Source organism: Elgaria multicarinata, chromosome 15, assembly GCF_023053635.1.
Source record: "Elgaria multicarinata webbii isolate HBS135686 ecotype San Diego chromosome 15, rElgMul1.1.pri, whole genome shotgun sequence".
Lineage (NCBI taxonomy): Eukaryota > Metazoa > Chordata > Lepidosauria > Squamata > Anguidae > Elgaria > Elgaria multicarinata.
The window spans coordinates 32,771,151-32,797,770 of record NC_086185.1 but is presented as its reverse complement, the minus strand read 5'-3'; the positions used below and the strand labels follow the sequence as shown (position 1 = coordinate 32,797,770).

The following is a 26,620-nucleotide window of genomic DNA, read 5'->3' as shown; positions in this document are numbered from 1 at the left end:
GCTCCTGCCCAGAGGCACACAAGGCACAGAAGGAAAAAGGAATGGGGGGCAGGGAGGGGGGACTAATCCTTTTCGTAGGGCTGGTGGAACTGCCCTCAGCAAAGCCTGCCGCCATGGCTTGTGCTGGTGACAGCTGAGTGGTCGTGAAGGACACGGAATGGCCTTAGGAGGCCCAGCGTCTGGTGTTGGCCGTTCTACTGAGAGCCATCCTTGGAGTGTCTGTTTTCCATCCCAGGGCCCTCTAGGTCAGCTGCAGGAGCTGGAGCCAGGGTGATCCTCAAGTGCAGCAGACAGAAGACACTGTCCAGTTCAGTGGTGCAACTAGGGCTGGAACTTGGGGCCCGTATCCAGGGGCCCCCAGACCAGCTCCCCCCGCCCACAATGACCTCCCTTGGAGTGGCAGTTGAATTATTTTATTTATTTGTTTAAAACATTTCTTAGCCTCCTTTCACAGCAGAAGCCAACTCCACTCTGTTCCTGCAGTGGTGATGGTGCTGTGGTTTAAGTGAGCTTAACATGCGAAACAACACCTGGTCAGAGTATTTTGCTTTCCTGGCAGCTGGATTGCTTCAAACAAAGTGCGGGGGTTGGGGGGGGGCTGTAGTTGCTTCCATCTTCTTTTCCTGTGAATGCTTCTGGGCTACATGTGGGGCTGAGAGACTTAGGCAATGAAGATGGCGGGTTCATCCGCAGCGTGCCCCTTTTGTGCCGTGCTCAGGGCCGTTTCTCACTGTTGCTGACCCCTGGACTAGGCCATGAGGTTGGAGGCCCTGGGAAGTTCCTCTTCTGCTCTCACCCTGGGTCTCATGCGCGTTTTCTCTCTTTTTCTCCTCTTCTTGGTAGTGTGTGTGAACACAGCCAGCAGAACCTGATGTCTCCATCTAACATGGGGGTGATCTTTGGCCCCACCCTCATGCGAGCTCAGGAGGACACGGTAGCAGCCATGATGAACATTAAGTTCCAGAACATTGTGGTGGAAATCCTCATCGAGCACTTTGACAAGGTACGGTAGCTCCAGAGAGACAATGGTGACCTTTTCCTCAGTCTCCTCTTCGGCAGAGTTTGCCAGGGTGAGCTAGAACGCAAATAAGATTAGGGGAAGGCCAATAAATCCTGGCTGGGTAAGCTCTCGTGAAATGGGTTCTGGAGCCAGAGGCAAGACCAGCTGCAGCCGGGCAGGGAAGAGGCCAGCAAACAGACAAAGGTGGAAAGGAATCCAGGTGAAGCAGTGGGTGCAAGGTGGGAGGGCAGAAGTGGTGCAGCACTGTTGAAAACCAAGACTCCGGAACTGGCAGGTTCTGGGAAACTGGGTATAGTGGGAGGCACTGGCTACTGATTTGGGGGAATTATTGGCCAGTTTTGCATGGGATTCTAGGGATGGTGTGTGAATACACACACACACGAAGCAGCTTCCTACTGAATTAGACTGTATCAGCCCCTTTAAACCAGCACTGTCTGCCCTGACAGGCAGCAACTGTCCAAGAACGCTGGCCTTTTCCTGCATTGCTTGAAGCAGAGGCCTCAGGTTCATTCCCAGCATGTGCAGGGCCACCAAGCTAGAAGCCCTAATTTGGCCAGCCAGATTAGTGCCATAATTTAACAGGGTTGGAGTCGTTTAAATCTAGTCAGTTTAAGGCTGCAATCCTCTCCTGTTTGCCTGGGAGTAACTCAGTGGGACGTACTGCTGAATAGATACAGGACTGCATATATCCAAGAAAAATAAAAGTTTGAAACATTGGTTTAAATCAACTTTTTTGTTTGTGGGTCATACAGCCCTCCTCTGCAACCCACAAACAAGTTATTTATTTATTTATTTATTTATTCATTACATTTCTATACCGGCCAATTGCCGAAGCACTGTCAGCAGTTTGCAAAAGAAGAGACATACGCTACGGTGGGATGTGGAAGAGGGCTTTCTCTGTGGTGGCTGTGGAATGCCTGCCCCGTGGAGGTCAGACTGGTGCTGGCGCTGACTTCATTTTGGCACCAAATTAAAACATGGCTCTTTATCAAAGCCATTGCAGACAAAATTCTTCATGGTTACACATAGTTTTTCTTGCTTTTCTTGCTTTTAAAAGTTTTCTACTGGTTTTAGTTTGGTAAAGATTTAATACGTTTTTAGCTGTGTAAATTATTTATCATAGAATCATAGAATAGCAGAGTTGGAAGGGGCCTACAAGGCCATCGAGTCCAACCCCCTGCTCAATGCAGGAATCCACCCTAAAGCATCCCTGACAGATGCTTGTCCAGCTGCCTCTTGAAGGCCTCGAGTGTGGGAGGCCTTATGTTTATATTGTTCTGATTTTATCTGTACACCACCCTGAGATCCCAATGATATGGGGCAGGACACAAATGTTTTAATAAAATAAATAAAGAAAGAAAATATTTCCTAAATAATGATACATATTAATTGGTTAACCTAACCACAAAAGGTTGTTAATTTACAATGAAATACAACATTTACTCTATCTACTTTGTGTGATTACTTTGTGTGATTTTTGCATGACTTTTTTAATATTAGAAAATATGTGATGATGTGCTTATCTGATGGATAATGTTGCTCCATATATATTATCTATAATATTTGTAGTTCTTAGTTCTCCCTAAATAATCAAACAAAGGGCCCTTAAACTTTCTGGCAGTGAAGGCAGGCATGGAGGGATTAATTTTTGTATGATGGAAAGAAAATGTCCTTGCTTGTTTATCGAGAGTAAAGTTTCATAATTTGAGAAGTGAGCAAATTGCAAAGATCAGGTAGTTAAATTCATACATTATTATATTAGATCTCCCAGGTGGGTACACAGACTGATTTGTCCCTGTGATATTCAGGGTGGCATTTCCTGGAGATGGGGTGAACCCAGGGGCTGCAATTGTTTGCCAGTTCCTGACTCCCAGGATCCAGGCAGCAAAACAATAAATCAAGCCAATTAAGTATCAAGCAAATGAAACAGTATGTGATATGTTGTGCCTTATTTATAATGCTTGATGGCAAAGCAATATTATTATTTTTTGCTAACATTCTGTATTGACATAGAAAAGAAGTCTTTAAATCAAAGGGTTGGATACAGACTTAATTATACTTTGAATAGGCCCATTGAAATCAATGGGATTTCAGTCAGTCCACCCCAAAGTGTTTGCTAGGAAGCCATTATTTTAAAGAGATTTTGGAGGTTGGATTAACATATTTCAGTGCAGATTTGACTTTAACAAGGCAGTTTTTAAATATTTTTTAAAACTAAAGATCTGGCTTAAAGGACTCCTAACTTTGATCCCAACTTTTAAAAAAGGCACTGGTTTTTATCCACCCTGAGAGTTGGCCTGTTAATATTTCCACCTCCTCCTCCTCACAGGGTGTGGCTCTGTCCCCTGCTTTTCTTGACAGGACACCATATCTGTCTCAGGGTGGGGCATTCAGCCATTCCTCTGAAAGCTGCTCAGCAACAGGACGTGAGACCAGAGGCCTAACCAGCCCCATCTGGTTCAGAGCAAGAGAGGTAACCCTTGCTCAGAAACGGGCAACCCCTTTAGCTCTGTGGGCAAAGCGGGAAGACAGGTGACCTTGGACTACCACGACTCGGACGACATCTGGGACTGGAATACCAGGGATAAGATGGGAACTTAGATTAGTTGATGTTGGGGGTACAAGTGCCATATGATTTGGGAAGAGATTATGGAGCCCTTTAAATAGGAGCTTTATAGTGCAATCCTGTGTGTTACTCACTCATAACTCCCATTGAGATCAATGCGACTTAGTCCTAGGTAAACACGCAAAGGATTGCAGGCTTATTTGGTTTTATGCTGCTCCTCATTCCAAAAGGCTCACATACAATCAATTGCAATCTAAAAAGACTCAACCCACAAAGAAACAGCCGTGGGGAAGGGAGCGGGGTGGGGTGAGGGGAGGGGAGGTCATGGAATGGCCCTGCTCTCCCTCTCATCTCAGCCGGCTGGAATGGCTGCCAGGGTTGACAGTGGAGGGAGGAGCAGCCTTCATGAGGGAGGCCGGCTGGTGGAGTGTCCCGAGGGCTCCGTCTCTCCTAAACACTGCTGGCAAGTGGCAGGCAGGGTAGAAGGAATGATTTTGCCTTCCAGTCCTCCTAAGCGCCACCCACCCACCCACCCAGCTAGACAGGCCTTTGCACCCCCTTAGCTGACTTGCTGGCGCGGAGGCCATGGGGTCCTGTGGGTGCCAGCCTCTCCCCTTTCCTCCCACCATCTCGACCCCTTTTCACCCTCTCCAAGCTCCTTGGAGGAACGGCCCCTGCGGTGCTTCCTGGACAGCTGCATGGGAGCAGAGGACTGGCCCAACATCAGTTCCCCACTTCCAAGACCCCAGGGGCAGGACTCTCGACCTGCCTTACAGTGCCTGAGACACTCTCCCAGGGACCATAGGATTGTTCTGTTGGAGACTGATTTAAAGTAACCAAGGTAGTGATATCCAGGTGCGTTGTGTTGAATTAAAATTTCTCCTAAGGAGCTTTAACAACTAGTCCCGTGAGTTGAAATGCGAGTGCCCCAAAGCATTGTCCTCACATACGGCTCCTCCATGCTCTCCATAAGTGTAGAGCTTGATGCAAGAGATTCTAGCCAGCAGGGGGAGGTGAAGATAACAGTATAACAAGCGATTTCTAATTTCCAGAATGAAGTATTTTAATTAAAAGTAAGACTATGTCTTCCTGGCCTTTAATTTCTGCAGTGATAAGGTTAAGCTAGTTACATTTTATTAGGTTTGGCACTTGTAAGTGTGGATTTGGAGTTGAAATTGTTTCAGCTCACACATAAGCAAACACTTCAAATGAGTTTCAAGCAGACATGATATATTATTTATGCCGTGAATTATGAAGACTCAAAGGACAGGGAAATTGTTCAATGACTTGGTGTGGCTAATTATTGCTTTGACAGCTTTAAACTTGAGCGCTACAGCTAAATTAAAAAGTTGATCCCCCTGGAAACAACTCTCAGCATTACACAAACTCTGCTCTGCAAAGTTGAGATTAGGTCAATATTGCTGCACTTACGAATAATTTAAATGTGACTTTTATTACACCATTACATGGTGCAAACCCCACGGAACCACGCCAGCATCTTGGAGAGGTCTGGATGGTGCTGTCTTTTTAATCTGGCTTTCAAAATAAAAATAAAACACCCTCTCCCAGTTATTTGAATTTATGACCTGTGCTGTCTTAATTCTCACTTGTATCTGTGGCTGCTTATTCTCTATATTAGACACATTATAATTCTTAACCTAGGCAATCCAAATTCTTCACTGAGTTTTCTGGTGTCCTAAATTATGTAAATCGAGCAAATTTGCTGTCTTTTGTCCTTGTTTTGCACAATTATTTCTGCAAGTTTTGCTATTTTGTGTAATATATTTTGGTTTGGCTCGATATTGTATGGAAACGTTTGAATTAGTTCCATGTATTTTATGGTGTTTTTATTTGTATTGTACCCCGCCTCGATCCAGAGGGAGAGGCGGGTAACAAATAAATATATTATTATTATTAAACAGAAACTGAAGCCCTGCCCAGTGTCTGAAAATCTTTTTAGCCCCATCTCTGGTTTTTCGGGTCTCAGCATGTATTGCTCATACGCTTCCCAGTGCTAACGGCTGAGCCGTTATGGCCAGACATTTAACGTTTTGAAAATGTAACCCTGAACGTTTTGAGGAAGCTGAACTCTTTGACCATGACTGAATTCTGCATTTCCTTTACTCCCGCAGAACCCCAGCAGACTAATGGACTTGATTTATATATAAGTGTTTGGGGGCTGACAAATGTTGACTGACTTGGTGGCCAACCAACCATCAGGTGGTGTTGCCAGTACTCCACACTCCTCCAAGCTGTAGGGTCGTTTCCTTGACCTCGCATTAAAACTCTGAAAAGCAGAGGAAGGAAATCCCCTGCTCCCCTTTTCAGCTCTAAGCTTGGAGCCGGAGAAGGGGATTTTTCCCAAGAAGTGGCGCAGTGGCTAAAGTGTCAGACTGGGAGTCGGGAGATCCAGGTTCTAGTCCCCACTTGGCTATGGAAGCTCACTGGGTGACTTTGGGCCAGTCACAGACTCTCAGCCCAACCCACCTCACAGGGTTGTTGTTGTGAGGATAAAATGGAGAGGAGGATTATGTGTGCCGCCTTGGGTTCCTTAGAGGAAAAAAGGCGAGATACAAATGCAATAATAAATAATAAAAAAGTGAACAGACCCCTGTCCTCCCTCTTGGCTCATTGCTGGAGGATGATTGGGTACTTGCTTTGGCTCTCAACTTGCCAGACGCAGCATGGCCCATCAGGCCCACCGATAAGCCCACGTGCTTCGATTCCCCCTCCTCTTCTCCCGCTCAGAGGAGGGTGGTGGTGTAGAGGGCGGAGGCCTTGTGCTTGTGGCTGGCAAGCTCAGAGCCAAAACAAATTCCAGGGTTCCAACAGGCATTGAGGCAGGGGAGGAGGTAGGGTTCATCTCCCTTCCTCTGCACTTCCAAGTTTGAGAGGTTTAGGTTAAATGGCTGCTTTATGCTGTGGGATTTGGATACAGAAAATCTAACAAACGAAAATTGGACACCTTTGTTATAAAGCTGTCCCTGCCCAGTTATTCTAAAAGCAAACTCCTGGGCATGTACGGCTGCCAGGCAGGGAGGATACTTTTATGTTGGCTGGAGAAACGGGTGGACACGGCAGACCCACCAGCTCTGCGCTGACAGCTTGTGCCTATCCATTGCAGTCTGGGAAGCAGTAAACGACAGTAAAAAAAGGGGAGACTCTGTTAGCACTCCATTAATCAGTGGCGCGAGGGCCACATTTCCTTTATGGTGCATATGGCGGTCTTCAGAATGAGTCCCCTGGGAGCAAGAGCCCAGCAATACTTGCAGTCTGCCATCATGTCTAAATATTCTGGCAGACCTTTGTGATCCTTTGAAAAAATGGATGGCATTATGGCAGGATGGCTGTGCTCCATGGTTTTTTCACTCACTCACACATGCACACACACCGCTGCCCTTAGTAATCACTCAAAAAATTAAGTGGGGAAATTTTATCTCTGATAAAAGCATCTCTGCGAACAGGACATTAACACAGCCTGCATAAAAGGAATAAATGCGAATTTGTGCTCAGTTTGCTTTGCATTCTGACTAAACATGGCATTTGCAATGCCTGCCTCTGGTAGAGTTGCCACCCTTCTTTCTGACCAGGGTACTTTGCCTTTAATGGCTGTTGCAGAAATTCAACACATGAAGCTCCTCTTTTCACTGCACCTCTGAATTGCAGGTGGATCCACACAAGCGGGTGGATCGTATACGCGATTGTATACACGATTGTATACATGCCTTGCTTGTGGACCTCTCATGGGCATCTGGTTGGCTTCTGTGGGGTCTAAATGCTGGAGTACCAGAGGCCCTTTGGGCTGATCCAGTGGGGCTCTGATTCTGTTCTTATGTACTACATTCCTGCCTTGTTTGCATGGGTCTCTAAAGCACAGGAGTTCAGCCAGGAAAAAAAGGGTTAGCTGTCCCTCTGCACACATTCCCAGGTCTAATGGTGTGGATTTTAATCATTCATAACACACAAATCCTAGTGTTGTGGCACAAAGTTGTGCCCTTTGCGCCTCCTCCAGTTCAACCCAGGGATGCTTTCAGGTGGATCCCTGCATTGAGCAGGGGTTTGGACTTGATGGCCTTATAGGCCCCTTCCAACTCTACCATTCTATGATTCTGTGAACCCAAGATTGGCACACGCGCCTAAACAAACAGGGCCTCCTGGATTCCCTATTAAGCATCAATTAGGCTTGTTGAATCCAGAGTAGAGCTTGTGCAGAAGCACATTTGCCCAGTGATGGCCAGTTTAATTCAGGGCAGTGGTTTTGGGTTGGGAGAAGCTGGCAGAGTGTGTCGGATTGGTGGGGCATTTCACTGCAACCCAATAAGGCCAGTGGGAGGGGGAGAGGCACGATAGGAATCTGCAAACGTGGGCCTCATGTGGAGCAAGTGGACAGAGGGGTTTCAGACCCTCTTGTGATTCTAGAACTTGGGGTCATCCATGAATCTAAACTGGCAGGAGATTTAGGGCAGGTCGGAGTGTTTCTTCACGCGCACAGAAATGCATGGAATTCTCCTGCCACAAGGTGTGGTGGTGGTGGCTCACTTAGGTGGCTTTAAAAGGAGATGGGACCCGTTCATGCGAGGGGAGAGGTCTGGTCACCACACACCCGTGAGCGCCACATGCTGGGGTACAACGGAGGGAGAAGGGGGGCTCCTGCCTCCCTGCCTTGCTTGTGGGCTCCCAGGGGGAATCACAGGCCCAGCAGGGCCCTTCTGAGGTCCTCATATCAGATCTCTTTGTGGCTTCTGAGCAGCTCTTCTCTTGGCTTCTAACCCCAATTGTGACCCGTTTGACGAATGAAACTTGTGGGAAACCCAGAAGCTACTGTTTCAACGTAATTAGTTGTTATTAGGGAACGTTATGACCTGCAGCGCCTGGGAAGAGGTTTACGTGAATTTCTTCACACTTTTCCTCCACCAGATATATTCCGGGGCCCCTGAGGACAGCGCTGCACCACCAATGCCCCCTCCGCGGGTGGCCGCTCGGAGGCACAAGCCCATCACCATCTCCAAGCGCCCGCTCAGGGAGAGGCCGGTCTTCTTTGGAGGCTCCGTGGAAGAAAGCGAAGGTTAGTTGAGCCGGTCCTGTGGGCGCCTCCTGGGTCTCGCCCATCTGGGCTGCGCCAGGGTTCTGTGAGATGTTGATGGAGGGGGGGAGCAGAAGGGTCGCCCAGACTGAAGCCTCTTCTTGGTGGCTGAGCAGTGCCGCCCCACTTTGACAGGAGCGTTGCTGGAAGGCCGAAGCCCCTGTCTGGCAAGTGGTCTGAAGAAGCCTACACCTCCTTTATTAAGCCGCTTCAAAGGCGAGGAGCCTTTGCTAGCGACGTCTGCTCTGCACTCCTGAAAAAACTCCCTGTTTGCTGCATAAGACACAGCCTACGATCCGTCGGTGCAGTGGTAGACCCTAAACTGGCGACCCACTGATGAGGCGTTTTGTGATGGTGCCCATGGCAGAGCCCCAAATTCCCAAATGTGCACATGATTCCAAAAGGGCCAGGGACCCGTGTGCTACAGCCTGCATCACAAACAGACGATGGCTTCATGCTTGCCGGACAGAGAATGAGCCTGTGCCCTGTGAGAGCCGTGGTGGGCAACCCAGAGAGCGAAGCGAGGAAAACATCCAGGGCAACGGAAGGAGCTGATGAACACCACGGAAAACCCCCACACTGAGGCTGGGGAACAACTTTGGATAAATAGGGGCTGAATTGGGAGTGTTGACCTCCCTTCCACCTGCATGGTCGAGATCAGGGCCATGCATGCTTTACCTGGAAGCAAAAGCAGGCATTTCACGTAGCATGTAGTTTAGGTCTCCCTTTCCAAGGTTAGTTGGGATCCGATCAGCTGTCTTTTGCAGAAAGGCAGCAGGCACAACTTGGAGCTGGCTTGTATGTATCCCAGAACTTTCAATGCATGGCTATTGTTTGGGTTCCCCTTAGCAGAGGACGGCCCCGGCCCCACTCCTAATGGCACAGTCATCCCCGTCTACACGGAAGCCCCCAAGCCGCTCCAGCGCAGCAGGCTGCCCCTGCAGAAGGTAGGAGAACTTGATCCCGGGAAGTCTGGCTCAGAAAACAAGCCGGAACAGCGTGCGGATGTGGATGTGGCGAGGCGGGTCTCCAGGCTCCAGGATGGTGGAATGAAACACTCCAGCAACGCTGCCAATGGCGTCGTGCCCGTTACGAGCTCTCTCAAGGCCTCCACTCTACAGTCCAAGAGACCTGCGCTGAGACCGGGAATTTCTTGCAAGGAGGGTGAGTCGGCCCTTACTTTGGGGTATGCATGTGTGTTTGTTGCAGACCCAGGTGTATTAAATTCGGAAGTCTTTGCTCCAGCAATGCAGTTGGCATTCAACTGAATTTTAGAAAGGTGTGAACCACACACAAAGTACGTTTCTCATTTCTGAATCCGTACAATTTCCGGGAGGAAAAGCAGGGGCCACCATGTTGGCTGCTAGCTGCTGAGCCTCAGACCGTCCATACTTACCTTTCCGTAAGGACAAGGTTCTTCTCTGGCCTGCCATTGCCTTGTTGCCTAAGATGGTTTCCAACTTCCCTTTGAACCAAACAATTGTCTTACCAGCGTTCTTCCCAACACCCACATCAGGACTGGAGACAACGCTGCAATACCCTCGGTCTGTGCAGGGCCCTTGCATTTTATAAGGGTTAAGGTCTGCTTCCTTTCAGAAGTCTCCCCGCTTGTTTCTGTGTTACTCTGGGCAATGCAAGGGGTGACCTGTGTCTCCCAACATCTAGCAACCTGGATCATAAAAACCATTGCGTTGACGCACATCAAGGATTGATTCATCTCAGTTCTGAGGCCATGATATCAGCCTCCAGGAACTGAAGAGAATGGGTGGGAACCCTGTTGGGCATGCGCGTTGCAGGGGGAGGGGTTCCTTCCCCAAATGCCTCCGCTCTAGAAGTTTCCCGGCGGTGCTCCGTGCAGGCACACAACCCATGTGTGAATGCACAGGTGACCACTCAAAGAACTCTAGTTACAGGCAAGCAACCTGTCTTTTCCAACTCAGGTGAATATGAAGGCTTCACTAAAGCGCGGTCACCTGGAGAGAAGCCAGTGATAACACGTCCCCCAGTGAGACCTCCGGATCCTCCGTGCAAGGCTCCCACACCCCAGAAGCCAGAGCCCAAGCCAGAGCTGATCATGGGAGGAGGAACGGGAGATGCTGCTGCCTCTGTGTGAGTACCAAAGCGGGAGACGTTGGCTCAGAGAGCTGTCCAATGGGATGCCATCTTGAGCCCCTGGAGGGGAGACCTGAGGAGGCTGCTCCAGGGGCTGAACTGGAATGTGTTTAGGAGAGCGTGAGAACACAGACCTTGGAATGCATCCTAAGAAATCGTTCGCCTATAAACGCCATTCGCCCTTTCCCCTGTGGGTTTTGTACCACAACACAGGCTCTTGACCACAGGCCTGTCCGCGGACACTCCCTGCTCAAGCCAAGTGCCACCACTTTATGAGCCTGAGGTGAGGGACAAACACCACCTTTCTACAAACTATGCGGAGAAAGGGATTAAACAGGAATAATTTCAGGAATAAAATAATGCACTGAGAATTATATGTGCTGATGGTGAATTAATGTCAGAACGGGTGTTATGTGTATATAACTGCAGATGATAAATGCCAAGGAGACACGTGGGATTTTTGTGGTAGTAAAACAAACTGAATAAAAAATTATTTCAATGTCCACAAACTTTGTTTCATAATAAAACTTTTCAGACCCTTGTTAAAACCTCTTATCCAATCCTTTCTCTCTTCTCATACAGGCTTTCCTTTCTCTCACACCTTCACTCTTGAACTTTCTTTGTTATCAGGATTGTTTAATATACACCAACTGACTATCTGCACACTACACTCAAATGACAACCCTTTTTACCCTGATCCTCTAATTCTCCCCTCGAACCAAAGTACTTTAAAAACACCCCCCCCCTTATCACCTGTCATTCCCTTATATATCCTCCTCCCCCCTCCTAAGATATTCAATTTCCACCCACTCAGGTCAACATTCTAAACACAATAGACTTACAAATTCTAGACATACATTAGGGAACTGACTTGTGGGGTGTAACGCCACAGGTTTGCCTTGAGTAAAATGAGTAGCACATGCAGTATGAATTGGGCTCCTGACCTGTATTCTTAGAATCACAGAATCATAGAATAGCAGAGTTGGAAGGGGCCTACAAGGCCATCGAGTCCAACCCCCTGCTCAATGCAGGAATCCACCCTAAAGCATACCTGACAGATGATTGTCCAGCTGCCTCTTGACTGCCTCTAGTGTGGGAGAATCCACAACCTCCCTAGGTAACTGGTTCCATTGTCGCACTGCTGTAACAGTCAGGAAGTTTTTCCTGATGTCCAGCCGGAATCTGGCTTCCTGTAACTTGAGCCCGTTATTCCGTGTCCTGCACTCTGGGAGGATCGAGAAGAGATCCTGGCCCTCCTCTGTGTGACAACCTTTCAAGTCTTTGAAGAGTGCTCTCATGTCTCTCCTCCATCTTCTCTTCTCCAGGCTAAACATGCCCAGTTCTTTCAGTCTCTCTTCATAGGGCTTTGTTTCCAGACCCCTGATCATCCTGGTTGCCCTCCTCTGAACACGCTCCAGCTTGTATGTATAGTGGAGGGGGGCATGTATGAAGAAGACACTGCCTTCTTTGGGGTAGCTTATAGGAGTGATGTTGGCCAACTAATTCTTCCCCCCACTCCAATCTGCTCCCCTGATTAGAGAGTTTCCCCAAAGAACCGCTTCATTGTCATATGAAATATGATTGACTTGTGCTGCTTCCTTTTTCAGAGTGGCCACCAGAACCAAGTTCTTTGAGACAGCTTCCTTCAGGAGAGGAAGGTAAGGAGGCGCCAAGGTGGAACTCCTCATTGCACCGTGCTTTTCTGGTGAGAAGACTGAGGCTTGGGAGAGGGTATTCCAAAATCATTCCTGTTCCCAAGGAGCTCAAGCCTTTTGCAGAGGCTCCCTGTGTGGATTAAGAGTTTGTTGATAACCATGAAGACTAGGAACTTGTTCTTAACACACAAGATGCATTTGTTCTTTATTGCAAATGTTTTTATCCTGCCTTTCCACTGAAAAGCAGCTTTCAGATCCTTGGCTGGTTTTGGGTTCTAAAGCAGCCAGATTCTGTATTATCGGGCACATCTGGGGAACTTTCAGACGAGGCTTTTATGCAAGGATGGCGTCATCCACAGAATTTTACATGTGTGGATGATCTCTTCTTCTACCTGTAACCCTCCCCCGATGTTTTCCCACTGCTTCTTCCACCTTTTTCCTTGCTGCAGAAAATCTGTGAAGGAGGGAAGAACAGAGTAGAGGCACACAGGGCCTTCTGAGTGATGGCACTAGGAGCCCCATGTCTCCCTAGACTTTGACTGCCTTGCAGACTCATAGATGGCCATGCTAAAAGTGGTAACAGACATCGTGGTTGTCCTGCCCCAGCTTTCTTTTAGCGTAAGGCACTGGCTTGCCTGCAGGGATGGGTGGATTGTCATTACTGCCCCAACTGCCTCCCTCTTCCTCCATTGCAGCTGTGGCGGTGTGGTGCTTACACTGTCTTGATGGCAGGACACTGTCTTTAGGCCATCATAACATCTCTGCGCCACCCTCATGTGGAGCTACACCACCACAAGGAATTTAGTTGCAACCCTGTCTTCATCTAGCTGGAATAATTCAAGGATAGGGTTCCATTGTGTGCTATTTATGATTATGCTCTCTCCATCTTTTGCAGCTCTTCGTCACCCCAAGGCAGACATCCAAGTGATGAGGGCTGAAGTGCGAAAGGTATGCTTTCATTTCATACAAAGCAGGCCATGGTTCCATGAGAACCTAACTGCTGCTGGCGTTTGTAGGGGGCAACACCCAATCCCCCCCCCCCCCGGGGATTTCTCCTCACCTGTATTCCAGAGCAGTACAGTGCCAGCAAGCCGGTATCACATGGCCTTTGGGGATCTGTTGGTAATGCTTCCAAAGATGTGTTTTCTCTTCTTTTTCCAGACTTCGATGTGGCTGATCCTGGCTGGTTCCAGGTCGATCTGCTACAGCTCCCCACATGGATTCTCCTGCTCCCTGGTATATGTGATGTGCTGAGCAGATCAGTTATTCTACAGGATATTGTCTTTTGAGCAAACCATTGTGAATAGCTTGCATTGCCACAAGAGAAGGGAATATTCCTGGGGGAAGAATATTTCCATCTTGTCACTGTCAAAAATCATCATCAGCCACCGCCTTTCGCTCCTTCTCTCTCCTCCTCTCTACAGCAAGGCTTCTACCATTGCCTGTGTCCAAAGGGCGCAACTGTTTTCCCTTGGAATGTTTGGTAGAGGCTGACTTCAAAGGGCTCAGCTGGCCAGGAAGGTATCAGGTGATGGCTCTTGGAGGTGTTGCACAGCAATTAATTAAAATCGAGCTGTTTCACATTCCTTTATTTGGCGAAGAGGTGTTGCCCAGAGATTTCCTGGGATTTAAGTACTGAGTCAACTTCAGCCTGTCCCACTCCATTCGCAAAGCTCTGCCTTTGGAGGTTTCTTGCTATTGATGTACTGGCTGTGTTAAGATGAATTGTTTTAAGTTGTGTGTATGTCCCTCCACTTTTTTAAAAAAAGAACTTAAGGGGGGAGTTGTGTGTGTTTGTGTTCAGTCTGCAGCAAGACTGCTGTCGATAAAATGCTCCTGCCCAGATGGATGGATTGGTCTCCAAGCTCTCTGTCCAGCCCAGATGGATGGATTGGTCTCCAAGCTCTCTGTCCATCCTCCCTGCTTCACCTGGTACACCCAGGTGGGAGGGGGTAATGTTGATTCGTTTTCAATTCTTCATAAGAATATGGAGCCTTTTAAAGCTGGGATTCTCCCTCATACCAAGAACGGTGCTAGAAGACATAGAAGATGCCCCTCTTTCCATTGGCATTTTCTCTAACGTCCAAAGCAGCTGTCAGTAACTGAGACAAGAGGAGCTGCAAATTGCTTTGCCTCGGTGCCCGGCGTTAGGCCTCATTCCACCCTTCCTTAGGCTGCTTTCTGCACAGGAGAGCTACGTTCAGCTGGCTCTGGAATGAGACGAGACTGTCTGTCATTTAGTGCTGCTTTTCTTCTGTTTGGATGCCAAGACCCTTTTACTGTACGTGTGTGTACATGCGTGACCCAATTCACAGATAGTAACCCAACCGCTGATGTGCCTCCCTACCAAAGGTGGACATGGCAGTGGAGCTTTTAAATGTCTCATCATAGCTGCTCACTTTCCTAGTGCCATTATGGGTCCTTGTGTAGCTTAGGGCAGCACCTTCTCTAGGAATCGTATCCCTAGGTGTCCCGCCCATGTTCTGCTTCCCAGGCCACAGCACTCCCTTGCATTCCACTGCATTGAAGAACCAGGTTGACATCGCAACACATACTGTTCCTGGGGACCAATGACAAAACATCAAAGTAGTTCATTCTCGCAGTACTTTGCGAGTTAACATGTTGCCTGCCTTTGTGCACAATCTTACTTTCTTTTTAGGGATAACGTTGGGTTTTGCAGCATGCTACGCTGGGAGACATAAAGCATTTTCTCCTTGCAATGTTGTCTTCATGTGTGCACATGCTTTGCTGTGGCAGAGAAAATAAAATGTGCACTGCATGGCTGTATTGATGATGTCTCTCTATGCTATGAATCTGACTACTCACTTGGACTCTCAAACATTGGTGTTCAAATAAGAGGGTGTCATCCGTTCCATGAGGTCCGGCTTTTTAACAGCAGGCATAAGTCAGAAAAAATGATGACAGATAGAATTAGAAAATAACTCACCTCCAATTCAGCGTTAAAAGGGTTGAGTGTTGTCAATGAAATCTAAAGGCTTAGATCAGCATTGCCAAACTTGGAGGCCTCCAGATGTGTTGAACTACATCCCCAGGCTGGCTGGGGATCCTGGAAGCTTAGTCCAACACACCTGGAGGCCTCTAGGTTGAGGGATGCTGCCTTAGATCAAAGCTCTCTTATTAGGTTGGGTTGGGTGTATCCTTGAGGTTGAAATGGCCAAACAAGGAAGTAAAGGAATCCAGCTAATTTCATAGTAGTCATTCCATTATTCCAAGTAATCAGTTAACGGATTATGCAAATACTGGCAGTCAATGCATGGAAAATGAGCAGGGGGCCAACCATTAAAATTCTGATCGACACCATATAACAGCAGTTGATATGTGAAAGGCCATTCTTCATTGCAGCCGTTGACGTCTAACTCTTGTGTCATTTTCTCCACAAAGATACATGATGGCTTTAATATGATACACTCATCAGATTGGTACACGTTCTCTCAGGCCTGCTTTTCATCATAAGCTAAAGATGTCCAACAATTCAGCTCTCTATTTTGTGAATTTCAAGGCACTTCAGATATTTTCCATCTGATGTATTTTGTTTGGTAAAATGATTACTTTAGTTGTAATAATGTTTATAAAGTTTCCATGGGTTAAGAAAAAAACACGCACCTCATAACCCTTGTCTGTGGTCTTTTTCAGTTGCGTGCATTATATTTTCAGAAATGTAAGGCCCTTGAGTAAGCTATGACATATGCTGTGGCAGGGTATTCTACAGAGAAGAGTAAACTCTCCCTGTGATGGTTGCAACAGTCACACTGCTGCCACGGTGGGAAAACATCTGGATCCCATCAGTTGCTGTTTCACTCTGATTCCCGAGAGGCTTCTCCCAGGGCCTGCGTCTCTTCATTCCGTTACATGAGTGCAGCTCAGCCCCTCCCTGACCTGGTGAAATCCAGATGTGTTGGACTGCAGCTGCCATCCTATCCAGCCAGCATGATCCTTGGCCATGCTGTCTACTGGTGATGGTAATTATAGTGCAACACTTCTGAAGGACGCCAGGGCAGGGAGGGCTGGTGTGGTCCATTGCTAGACAATCAGCTGTGCTTCACCACACCATTTACATGGGAGAAGCTAAAAGGGTGAGCACAGCAAGCGTGGGAGAGAGGGGCTGGGAATTAAGCCTGCACTTCATTCCACAGGTTTTATTTGATGCTGTGGAACTGATATCAGTCCATTACCTTTATTCCGTAGACCTTAGTGGGAGCCCTTGAGAACTCGGCTGAATCTATTTGCATAACCCATCATTTACATAGCTCCAAGTATGACAAAGGCAGGATCCAGAAGCTGGCTTTCAGATGCTGATCCCATTTCTTGTGGAGACCTGAGGGCTTCGTCCTTTAGCAACCCTTCTGAAGTAGACCTGTAGGAGCTTGGAACTAAGCATCATTAGCTTTGTTAACAGAATGGCACAACGGGAGTGGAAAAGCAAGAGACATTGGTGTATATGCCTCTCTTCAGACATTCCCTCCGCTGTTGTTAACTGTGTACATTGGACCTTAAAAGAGAACACACTGCAAAATGATCTTGAGATTGATCAGAAAACCATTTTAAATTACCGTGGGGGTTTTCCCCAGTGAAACATAAAATATACATGGAGTGCAAATATCACTTGAAGGATTTCTGAAGTTCTAGACCTTTGAGAATGAATATCTTTTAATCGTCTATTATGACAGTGTGGATTTCTTGTTCTAGATCCTTGGAATGGATCCAGTTCTAAGATGCGATACACATTTGGAAGCAAAGGGTGATTTTCCTGATAATTTAAATCTGCTTTTCACTTGGCACTCTCTCAGTTGTGAATATTTGGCATGTATTGCTTAGAGGTGTCACATGCTTAAAGACATTGTAGTTGATTGATTAAATCAGTTTTCATCAGATAATTGATTCAATTGGCATGCACATGAGTAAAACAATAGTTCTGAACAACTTTGTTGTTGTATGTGTATGCTGTAGCAACAAGTGCCATCTAACTAGAGTAGCCTTCGTATGTGGGGTGGGGTGGGGATGTTTTCACCAGGCAATCCCTAAGGTGCATTGCCTGATTCTTGCTTAATTTTCGGTGCTGGAATGCTATACAGGTGGATCATCCAGCAACGTTAATGCTCCAAGCCCCAGCGTGGTACCTTTCCTAACCTGTAATACATATTTTAGCTGAGATTCTGATATTGTGGTTTTATTTATTTATTTATTTATTTATTTATTGCATTTCTATACCACCCAATAGCCAAAGCTCTCTGGGCTGTTTACAAATTTAAGACAATTCAAAACAAAACAATAGTATAAAACCATAATATAAAATACAACATAAAAGCAAAAACAGCAGCAATGCAAAAATACAAATTTAAAATACAAATTTAAAATAGCAAAGTTAAAATTAATTTATAGCGTGTTAAAGTACTGGTAGACTAAAAAGGGAGTTTTGAGTAACTCCCATGCATTTTGAAGGGATTTAACCCACTTGACTCCCCGTTTTAACTTCCTTTTCACCAGTTCTGGCGCTGCAGTCATGCTGGCAGACACCGTCTGCTCAGGGGTATTATTATTATTATTATTATTTATTTATTTATTTATTTATTTATTTATATAGCACCATCAATGTACATGGTGCTGTACAGAGTAAAACAGTAAATAGCAAGACCCTGCCGCATAGGTTTACAATCTAATAAAATCATAGTAAAACAATAAGGAGGGGAAGAGAATGCAAACAGGTACAGGGTAGGATAAGCAGGCACAGGGTAGGGTAAAACTAACAGTAGAAAGTAACAGTAGAAGTCTGCACAACATCAAGTTTTAAAAGCTTTAGGAAAAAGAAAAGTTTTTAGTTGAGCTAGAGGGCAGCTCTGGGTGACCCCTTGCCTGCACTTATCCTCTAGGAAAGCTTATTTTTTTCTGTCTTACAGATCTTTTAGAACTCATTAAAGTTAGAAATCCATGAAATATTAAAATTGAATGATTTTCAGTGTGTCTTCACCAAAGGCTGGGAATGTGTTTGAAATTATCATGCTTTTGTTCCTATCCTGTTTAAACATATTGCACTTCTATTTTCTACTGTAAATCCAGAAAAGTTTTATTGTTTTCTGAAGCCTCCAAGCACTTGGGAAGGCATCCAAATATCCAAAAAGCCACAAACATGTTGGTGACACTCATGTCAACCAAAGCTGGGGCTCGACAGCCCCCAGCAGGGAACCATCCACAAGAGCCTTGAATGCACCGCTTGCTCCTCCCTGCCTCATTATGTTTCCTTCCTTCAAATGGCTTTTTAATAAGCTAAAGAGGCTGAGTTTCTGTATGCTTTAGTCTTCATGAAACGCACTCCATAGGCTACTGCTGTGTGGACATAGGCTGCAATAAGGCTGATAAATTGAAGCCTGTCACTCAGGAATCTCCATGGAAAGGTTACGTTGTACCTGAAAATGTGTACTTTTGATTAAGTCAGCAGCTTTGCAAATACATGCTGGCAGAGGCACAGTCGTGGCACTGGCGAGATCAAGGCTGCTGGTGGATTAAAGAGAGCAGAAATGGAAGGCAGTGAAATCAAAACGGGGTAGAGCAATGGCAGGCCATGTTCTCTTTGCAGTTCTGTAGCGTAGGTTTGGGTTCCCACAAAGAGCCAGTTCATGTGGGGCTGCTATGGGGTATTGATGGAGAGTGTGACTAGAGAGGTTCCCATTCAAATGTCTCCTTAGCTTAAGGGACCCACTAGGTGGCATTTGGCATGCTGCAGTCCTCTGCAATGTGGGGATAATAACATGGACCCACCTTGTGCTTACTGTCAAAGGCCCTAATCTGGGTTTGGAGGTGTGTCAACCGGTTCTGGATGGGGGCACCACCACCAAAAGACTGTGTTTGCAGCTTGAGGGTGTTTCTGGATCTGTCACTCCAAATGACAGCCCAGATAGATGCGATGGCCAGGAGTGCCTGATATCAGCTTCAGCTGATACGCCAGCTGCACCCCTTCCTAGAGTTGGAAGATGGTAGTGCATCTGCTGGTAACTTTGAGACTCAACTGCTGCAATGCACTGTACCTTTGTGCCTAGTCTGGAAACTTCAATCAGTTCAAAATATGGCAGCCAGATTGGTCATCAGTACACCTTGGGACCATATTACACCAACTCTAAAATCACTTCACTGACTGCCAAGTAGTTTCCAGGCAAAGTATAAAGCATTGGTCATTACCTTTAAAGCCCTACATGGTTTGGGTTCAGGTTACCTGCGGGATCGCCTTCTCCCATACAATCCACCTGGCACACTCAGGTCCTCTGGGAAGAATTTACTTCAGTGACTAACGGAATAATTCTGACCTTTTACTGTTGCCATAGTTCATTATCTTCCATGGCAAGTGGTGTATATTTTTCTCGCTTCTCCTCTTCCTTTTCTAAAACATTTTTGCCATTAGGTATTGCTATGTCAATGAGGTATGGGTCAATGAGGTATATTTCTACAACTACAGCTGTAGAAATCAAATGAAATTTACATCTGCTGCCCTGATGCTGAATATGTTTACCTCCAGATGAGCATTTTCTTGTATTACCATAAAATAGAGTTGTTTCCCTGTAATTCAATATTCCTTTCAGGTTTTCTATTGCTACAGGCCCTTTTCCTTTTGCTCTTCTTCGCTCCCCCACCCACCCTGTGCAAATCTAGCGAAGAAAGTCTAACCTAAATCTTTGACTCACACGGATCAGTTTGCTACAATCTTGCTTTATCGTAAAATGTGAGTCAGGTGATGAAAGAAATATGGGTTCCCAAAGAAAGCTGGATAGGATCCAGCCAAGTAAAGCACTTTTTAGAGGCCCACTGATTTCCCCAGCAGAGATGCCTCCATCTCCCATGGAAATCAGTGGGATATCAAATGTTTACATTTGGTTGGGCTATCCTATGTTTTGTATATATGCATATATGCTCTCTACCTATGTAGTGCATTTGGTAATGTAAGCTGTCCATATTTGCCCTTGATGATGATGATTTTAATGAGGCTTGTGCAAGACATTTTCCTGCCTTCATTGTGCCAAATGCTTTTCAAGGCCTTTCTGTTCCATCCTTAAGCTCTATGCCATAAATCCCCATCATACAGACAGTCAGAAGCTCTTATTTCTAGATGTTGTGTTCCAACTAGGAGCACTTGATTGGTGTCCTCCCAGAACATCCTTCGCAATGGCTGTAGTTTCAAATTCCAGGCTCTAATTACATTTTCCCTCTAAAGTTAAAGGCACCATTCTCTGCAAGTTTAGGCAGGAAACCACCCCCTACAATGCCAGGAATCCCCTAGCCAGCATGCTGAGAGTTGCATGACTTTTTTCTTTCCAAACATGCATAGGATTGCACCTTAAGAGAATTTAAAATGTGAACTTTGGCACATGAGTGGAATCTTTTTTTAAAAAACCCTCTCTAGCACCAGGAATGATTCAGTTGTGCAGTGTGGAAGGTATTCAGCCATTTGAAGTCAAGCAATGCATTTTAAGATCTAAAGGGGCTAAAGACTATTACATGTAGCATCTAAAATTGTTTAACAACACCATTGTAAGCTAGTGCCTAATTATACAGAGAGAGGAGCTCAGCCAATTTCTACACTTTGCCATTTTAGGCAAAGGGTAGGGTAGAAGCACTGGCTGTTTGCATGTTTAATGGCGTGCCAGAGCCCTTCTTTACCTGTTGTTTCTTTCAATCTCACCCAGGCCCCTTATCTGGGTCAGGGGGATGGAAGTGGTACTGGAACAAAAAGGGATGTGAGCAGCAGTGTTTGGGTTACAGGCAAGATAATATATGAGTGTGTAGTGTAGCTTGGCTTATTATTATTATTATTATTATTATTATCATATTATTATTATTATTATTATTATTATTTATTTATTTATTTATTTATTTATATAGCACCATCAATGTACATGGTGCTGTACAGAGGTTGCTAGCATGTGTCTGGATCTCCTAGACTCTGAAAGCACCTTTCTGGACTGCACCTGCTGGTTGCATGATCCACGAGGCCGGGCTGTGGTGTGTGCATAGGCCTCCTTGACAGCAGGGGTTTGCTCTTGCTAGAGAAAGGTGCACAGAGATGAAGAAGCAGAGGTACTCTTGTTCTTTTGTGTTTGAAATCTGTCTTGTGGTATCTGGGAGAATCACAAATTTATTGTAGCATAATAAGCTTTAGTCAACCAGCCTCTAGTGCTAAAATAACTTGACTGGCTTACACACCATGACATGAACTAGGGAAGGGGTGTGTGTGTGTGCATGCATCATTTGCTATTCTGCCTCAGGCAGCCAACACCTCATTATATTCATACTGTGTGACAGAGTGCCATCACACCAGCGTTTTATCGCACTCTTGACATGCCTGGTTTGCTAGTTTGCAGCACAGTACTCACATGACATCATGCCCCTTACTATACTACACCTAGTGGTACAGATGTAGTATATGGTCGCCCATGTCCTGCAGTCACCCCACCTCTTCCCCTCCATTTTTCGTGTTTTCCTACAGTAGGGTAAGTCTGGTTTATTTCCTCCATGTGGGATTAAAGCTCCCTTCCACCCCCGTGTATTGCCATCCTTGTGCTATGTCCTTTGTTGGGGAGGTGTGCTTTGAAGGGATGTCTTGCTGATGAAAAAGGAGGGCAGGGGAGTTCTCCTTCTCCAGCATGCTGTGTTGAATGAATGGGCTTGAGTCAGTTGAATGGATTTTCCCGGCTCCAAAATACTTACAGCTCCCTCATTTTTAAAGTTAAAGAGATGGAATTGGCATGATAGCTCTTAATTAGGGCTTTAGGCATGCCTAGTTTGAAGCAGATCCCTTCATCCATTGATTTTTTTAAAGGATTTTTTCAATTCCCCCCTTTAAACCATTTCGCCCCCATAAATACCCACCCACCTCTGATTCTGTGTTAATCTACCCTGTGCATTTATGGAGGGAACTTTTATCCTTTACTTTGCTGATGCATATCATGGGGGGAAAGTAGGTGTGATGGAGTTGATAATTGTTTCATTGAGACTTTGGCTGGGAAGAACAAACTGGCCTTGGATCAAGGGCAATTGGGAAGATGTGCCGAGATGCAGGAAAGAGAAAGAGATTCTTATTTATTTATTTATTTTATTACATTTATATACTGCCCCCCAGCCAAAGCTCTCTGGGCGGTTTACAACAATTCTTCTGCTGGGTCCAACAACTATGTTGTTAAGTGTTATTAATTGGGATTGGGAGAGAGGAGATAAAATGATTGAGGCGTGGAGCATAAAAACAGGCAATACGCTGAGATCATTAAACGCCGAAGAAGGGGATGGGGGCAGCCTTGGTGAAGCTTTTCCAACAAGGCATGGGGGAAAGTGTGTGAACGTTGGGAAACTAGCTTGACGTTAATCAAAGAGGTGGCAAAGAAAGTTACCCATGTGCTGTCAGGTGGACTCTGTGCTTGGCTTAAAGTCCTCCCTGCACCCCCACAAGCCTCCCAAACAGTTTGGCGACTTCTGCGACATATGGAAGTTCTGCTTGTGACTCCCCAAACTTTAACCATTGTGATCACTCCAATGTTAGGAACGCTCTGTATCTCTACCTATAAAGCCGAAAGTATGTGTGTGTGATGTATGTCCGGAAATATTTACCCACTTCCAGATCAGTTAGAAAATTGAAATTGGGCATGGTTGTACAATGTACCAGAAAAATCTAAAAACACAGAATTGGGAGTTTAATGTATTCTAAAAGAATTTAATAAAAACCAAGGCTTACACCTACAACCCCCAGTATGCCTTGGGCAGAACTCCCAGCATGCCTTGGGCGGGAGGCCAGACTTACTGGCCTTTGGTGGCCATTATGAGTGCATGGGCAGGTTGCTGCTGCCTGTCTTTCACACCCCCAACTCCTAAGGCTGGTCTTGAGCAGTCAACCCAATTCCACATAAAAGGAAACAACCCACATAGGCTGCATCCATTTGCGTTGCCTCCTCCCAAACTCTGTGTGGTTTTGAAATCATAACTAGACACAGCAGTGTGACTCTGAGGGGTCAAACATGCTCAAAGGCACTCCATCCTGATATCGCTGGTTTCTCAGAATCTAGGGGAAGCAAGTGTGCGGCCTTTGCCCTTAAGAGGGAGGGAGGAAGAGGAGGCACTCTGTGTCTACCCAGAAACAGACCCAACAAAGGGGGAAGTGCCCAGCCAGGCCCCAGCCCTTCAGTACAGGCTCCTGATGGAGCACTTGGTGGGTGAGAAGCGTAGGCTGAGGCAGTCCCAGCAGGATTGGCCAGAACTGGACACATCTACTGTCAGCCACTTACCTCCCATCCTTGGCGATGCTACTCCTTGATGCTCTATCAAGGAGCAGCATTGGCAACAAGAGGATAATAATAAAAAAGGATGTCTCAGAGGACACAGGCACCTGCGGGCTGCCAAAGGCATGCTGGGAGGTGTAGTACTGGCATGTAGAGTGGCTGATTTAAAATAAAGTATGAGTTAGCACACTAGGTCGCTCTCTCTCAGTCCTAAGTCAGCTCCCACTTTCCTGACCTCTTGCTAACTCTCTTTGTTCTCCTTCTGCCTGACTTCCTCCAACTGCCACTAACCCTGCCCACTGTTCCATTCTAGCCTCAGCTATCAGTCATTCCTCCATTCACTCTTCTGTTTCAATGGTAATAGTCAGGCTTTTACATCATATTCATAAACTTTATTCAGTAATTCCTGCATCCGTCTTGGAATGTTGTGGTTTAGGGAGCTGGGCTTGTACCTACAACTCCCAGCATGCCTTGGGCAGGAGGGAAGATTGTAGTTTAGCTATAACAGAAAAAATGCAGCATAAAAAATCTCATCAAGTCAAAAGGCTTTAGGGGGGCAGAAACACTTGGCACTGGAAAGCCATGAATGCAGTCACTAGGCAAGCCTGCCTGGGAAAAACAAATCCATAAGTAGGGTGCCACAACTAAGAAGGCCCACTCTCCAGTTGTCTCTCATCTCAGATGGGGTTCAAAGTTTAACATGTTATTCAGGGTCCTACAACTCCCAGCATACCTTGGGTATGGCTTATCAGGCTTTGGTGGCCATCATCTGGAAGCAGCTCCTCATCCTGAGCCTGAAGGGAGAGCACCTCAGGCCAGGTGCTGCAGTCGCTGGCCACCGTCGGGAGCTGGAGAGGAGGAGGGTGCAGCTCTGAACCCACTGGCAACAGCAACAAGCAAACTAACTGTCAGTCAGCCAGCTAGCCACCTCATGGCCTACGTATGGACACCGATGGCACAGTGCAATGTGGACTAGCTCAGACAGACGTCACTTCCCATGAGTCTCAGTGGCAAGGTTCCCATTGGGCAAGTTGGGCACCATGGCAAAAGGCATACTGGGAGTTGTAGTTTTCATTTTCTGTGGGGACAAGGAAAATTATGTCAGTAGCCATGTGTCGGGGGAGAGAGAGATAGAAAGAAAAGAAACATTCAAATCATTTTAAAGTTACCTTACAGGCCTTGCATCAGCCTACCTTGCAGGGTTGTCATGATGTGGGAGAGGAAAAAAATAAACAAATATAATTGTATTAAAAGTTACCTCATAGGCCTACATATATCTTAGTGGGGCTGAGCAATGCCGGGTGTCTCAGCTAGTAAATAAATGAATCAGGTCCCGAGTGGAGGTGTCCATGTCCATCACCGGACAGGAACCAATGAATTTGAGGAGGAAGGAGAAGGGGTGGGGTGGGGTGAGCGCATTAGCGGGAGAGCAAACAAGTGAGAAGAGAGTTCACTGGTATAGTGACGGTCGTGAAAGGGACCAACGTTTGCTCCGCTAATGAAATGGAGGTCAAAATCACGGGTGCATACCAGGAAAAAAAAAAGTAGGTGTGATGGAGCTCCCAGTCTCCCTCCTCCTTGTTTCTAAACCTTCTTGCAGTTCAGTTCTTGAATTGCCAGCCCACATCACTGGTGAACTACAGCTTTGCTGACGCTTCACAAAAATGCTCCTAAAGGGCTTCATCGATGCTCATGGATTTCAGGCAGTCAGGCCTGGGCTTTGGAACAGTTGTACCTGCTGACTTCACTGAATAGTGTGGCAGTTCAGTGGTATTTACGAACTCCACTTCCAGTTGCGATGGAAATTAAAGTTTGGAGCAGCTTTTCTTCCCACAAGTGGCCCACATGTCACCAAGCTGTGCAATTTGCTTTGTTCAGTCATGAGTGCATTGGGATTTTAACTCTCCCCCATCCCCGGCTTCTCTTAGTTGTGGAATTAAAATTTGATTATGTAACAAACAATGGTAGAAAAGTTGGCGGTTGTCTTTGTGGAGCTGTTTTTGTTTCCTGCTAGAAGCATCCTAGTCTAATTTAACACCCGTCTTCAAAAATACATCCAGTGCTTTGAACTAAAAATTTGTCTGCTAAATGCAATATTCTCTTTACTTGGAGATCAGAGGTCAGTCTTATAATTAAGCCAGAGCAGAAATGTGTTCATAAGACACCTAGAAAAAGAAATAAGTTTCAGGCAAATTGACCAGATAGAGGACCCAGCTGAGGGTGAGGGTACGAGAGGAAAGGCATCTTGTTATGACTGCAATGAGCTGCTACACTAATAGAACCAAAATCTATGCGTAGGAATTCTATAAAGGTTTGTGTGGACTATTTTCTCTCTCAGACTCGGGAACCACTCACCCACAGGGCTTCCGTCTTGCTAGGATTCAACTTCAGCTTATTGGCCCTTATCCATCCCATGACGGAGTCTAGGCGCTGATCTAAGACTTGCACAACCTCTCCTGATTCAGATATCACAGGGAGATAGAACTGCGTGTCATCAGCATACTGATGGCATTTTGATCCAGATCCCCTAATGACAGCACCCAATGGCTTCATGCAGATGGTAAACAACATTGGGGACAATGCAGTACCCCATAGCTCAATTGCCAAAGGGCTGAGGAATAGTCACCCAATGTTATTCTCTGAAATCGACCCTGCATGTAGGACTGGAACCACCATAACACTGAGCCTCCAACGCCCACCCCACGGAGTCGATCAAGGAGGATACCATGGTCATTGGTATCAAAAGGTGATGAGAGATCGAGCAGAATTATCAGGGTTGCACTCCCTGTTCCTCTCTTTCAATAAAGGTCATCATCAGGGTGACCAAGGTTGATTCAGTCCCATAACCAGGTCAAAACCCAGACTGAAATAGGTCTAGATAATCAGTGTCCTCCAAGAGTGCCTGCAATTGTT

General features: G+C 46.2%; 1 protein-coding gene across 2 annotated transcripts in view; it reads left to right on the top strand.

Moving 5' to 3' along the window:
- OPHN1 (oligophrenin 1) overlaps nucleotides 1–16,056 on the top strand; it is a 99,798-nt gene extending 83,742 nt beyond the window's left edge. Inside the window, exons 18-24 of one of the 2 annotated variants that reach the window (XM_063141853.1) lie at nucleotides 844–1,003; nucleotides 8,505–8,652; nucleotides 9,523–9,834; nucleotides 10,611–10,779; nucleotides 12,390–12,440; nucleotides 13,333–13,385; nucleotides 13,599–16,056. In XM_063141853.1, the coding sequence (XP_062997923.1) occupies nucleotides 844–1,003; nucleotides 8,505–8,652; nucleotides 9,523–9,834; nucleotides 10,611–10,779; nucleotides 12,390–12,440; nucleotides 13,333–13,375 (883 nt within the window). In that variant the 3' untranslated portion in view covers nucleotides 13,376–13,385; nucleotides 13,599–16,056. Of the gene's footprint in view, nucleotides 1–843; nucleotides 1,004–8,504; nucleotides 8,653–9,519; nucleotides 9,835–10,610; nucleotides 10,780–12,389; nucleotides 12,441–13,332; nucleotides 13,386–13,598 lie in introns of both variants that reach the window. The other variant, XM_063141852.1, reaches the window with a different exon arrangement.
- The last annotated feature ends 10,564 nt before the right edge of the window (nucleotides 16,057–26,620 follow it).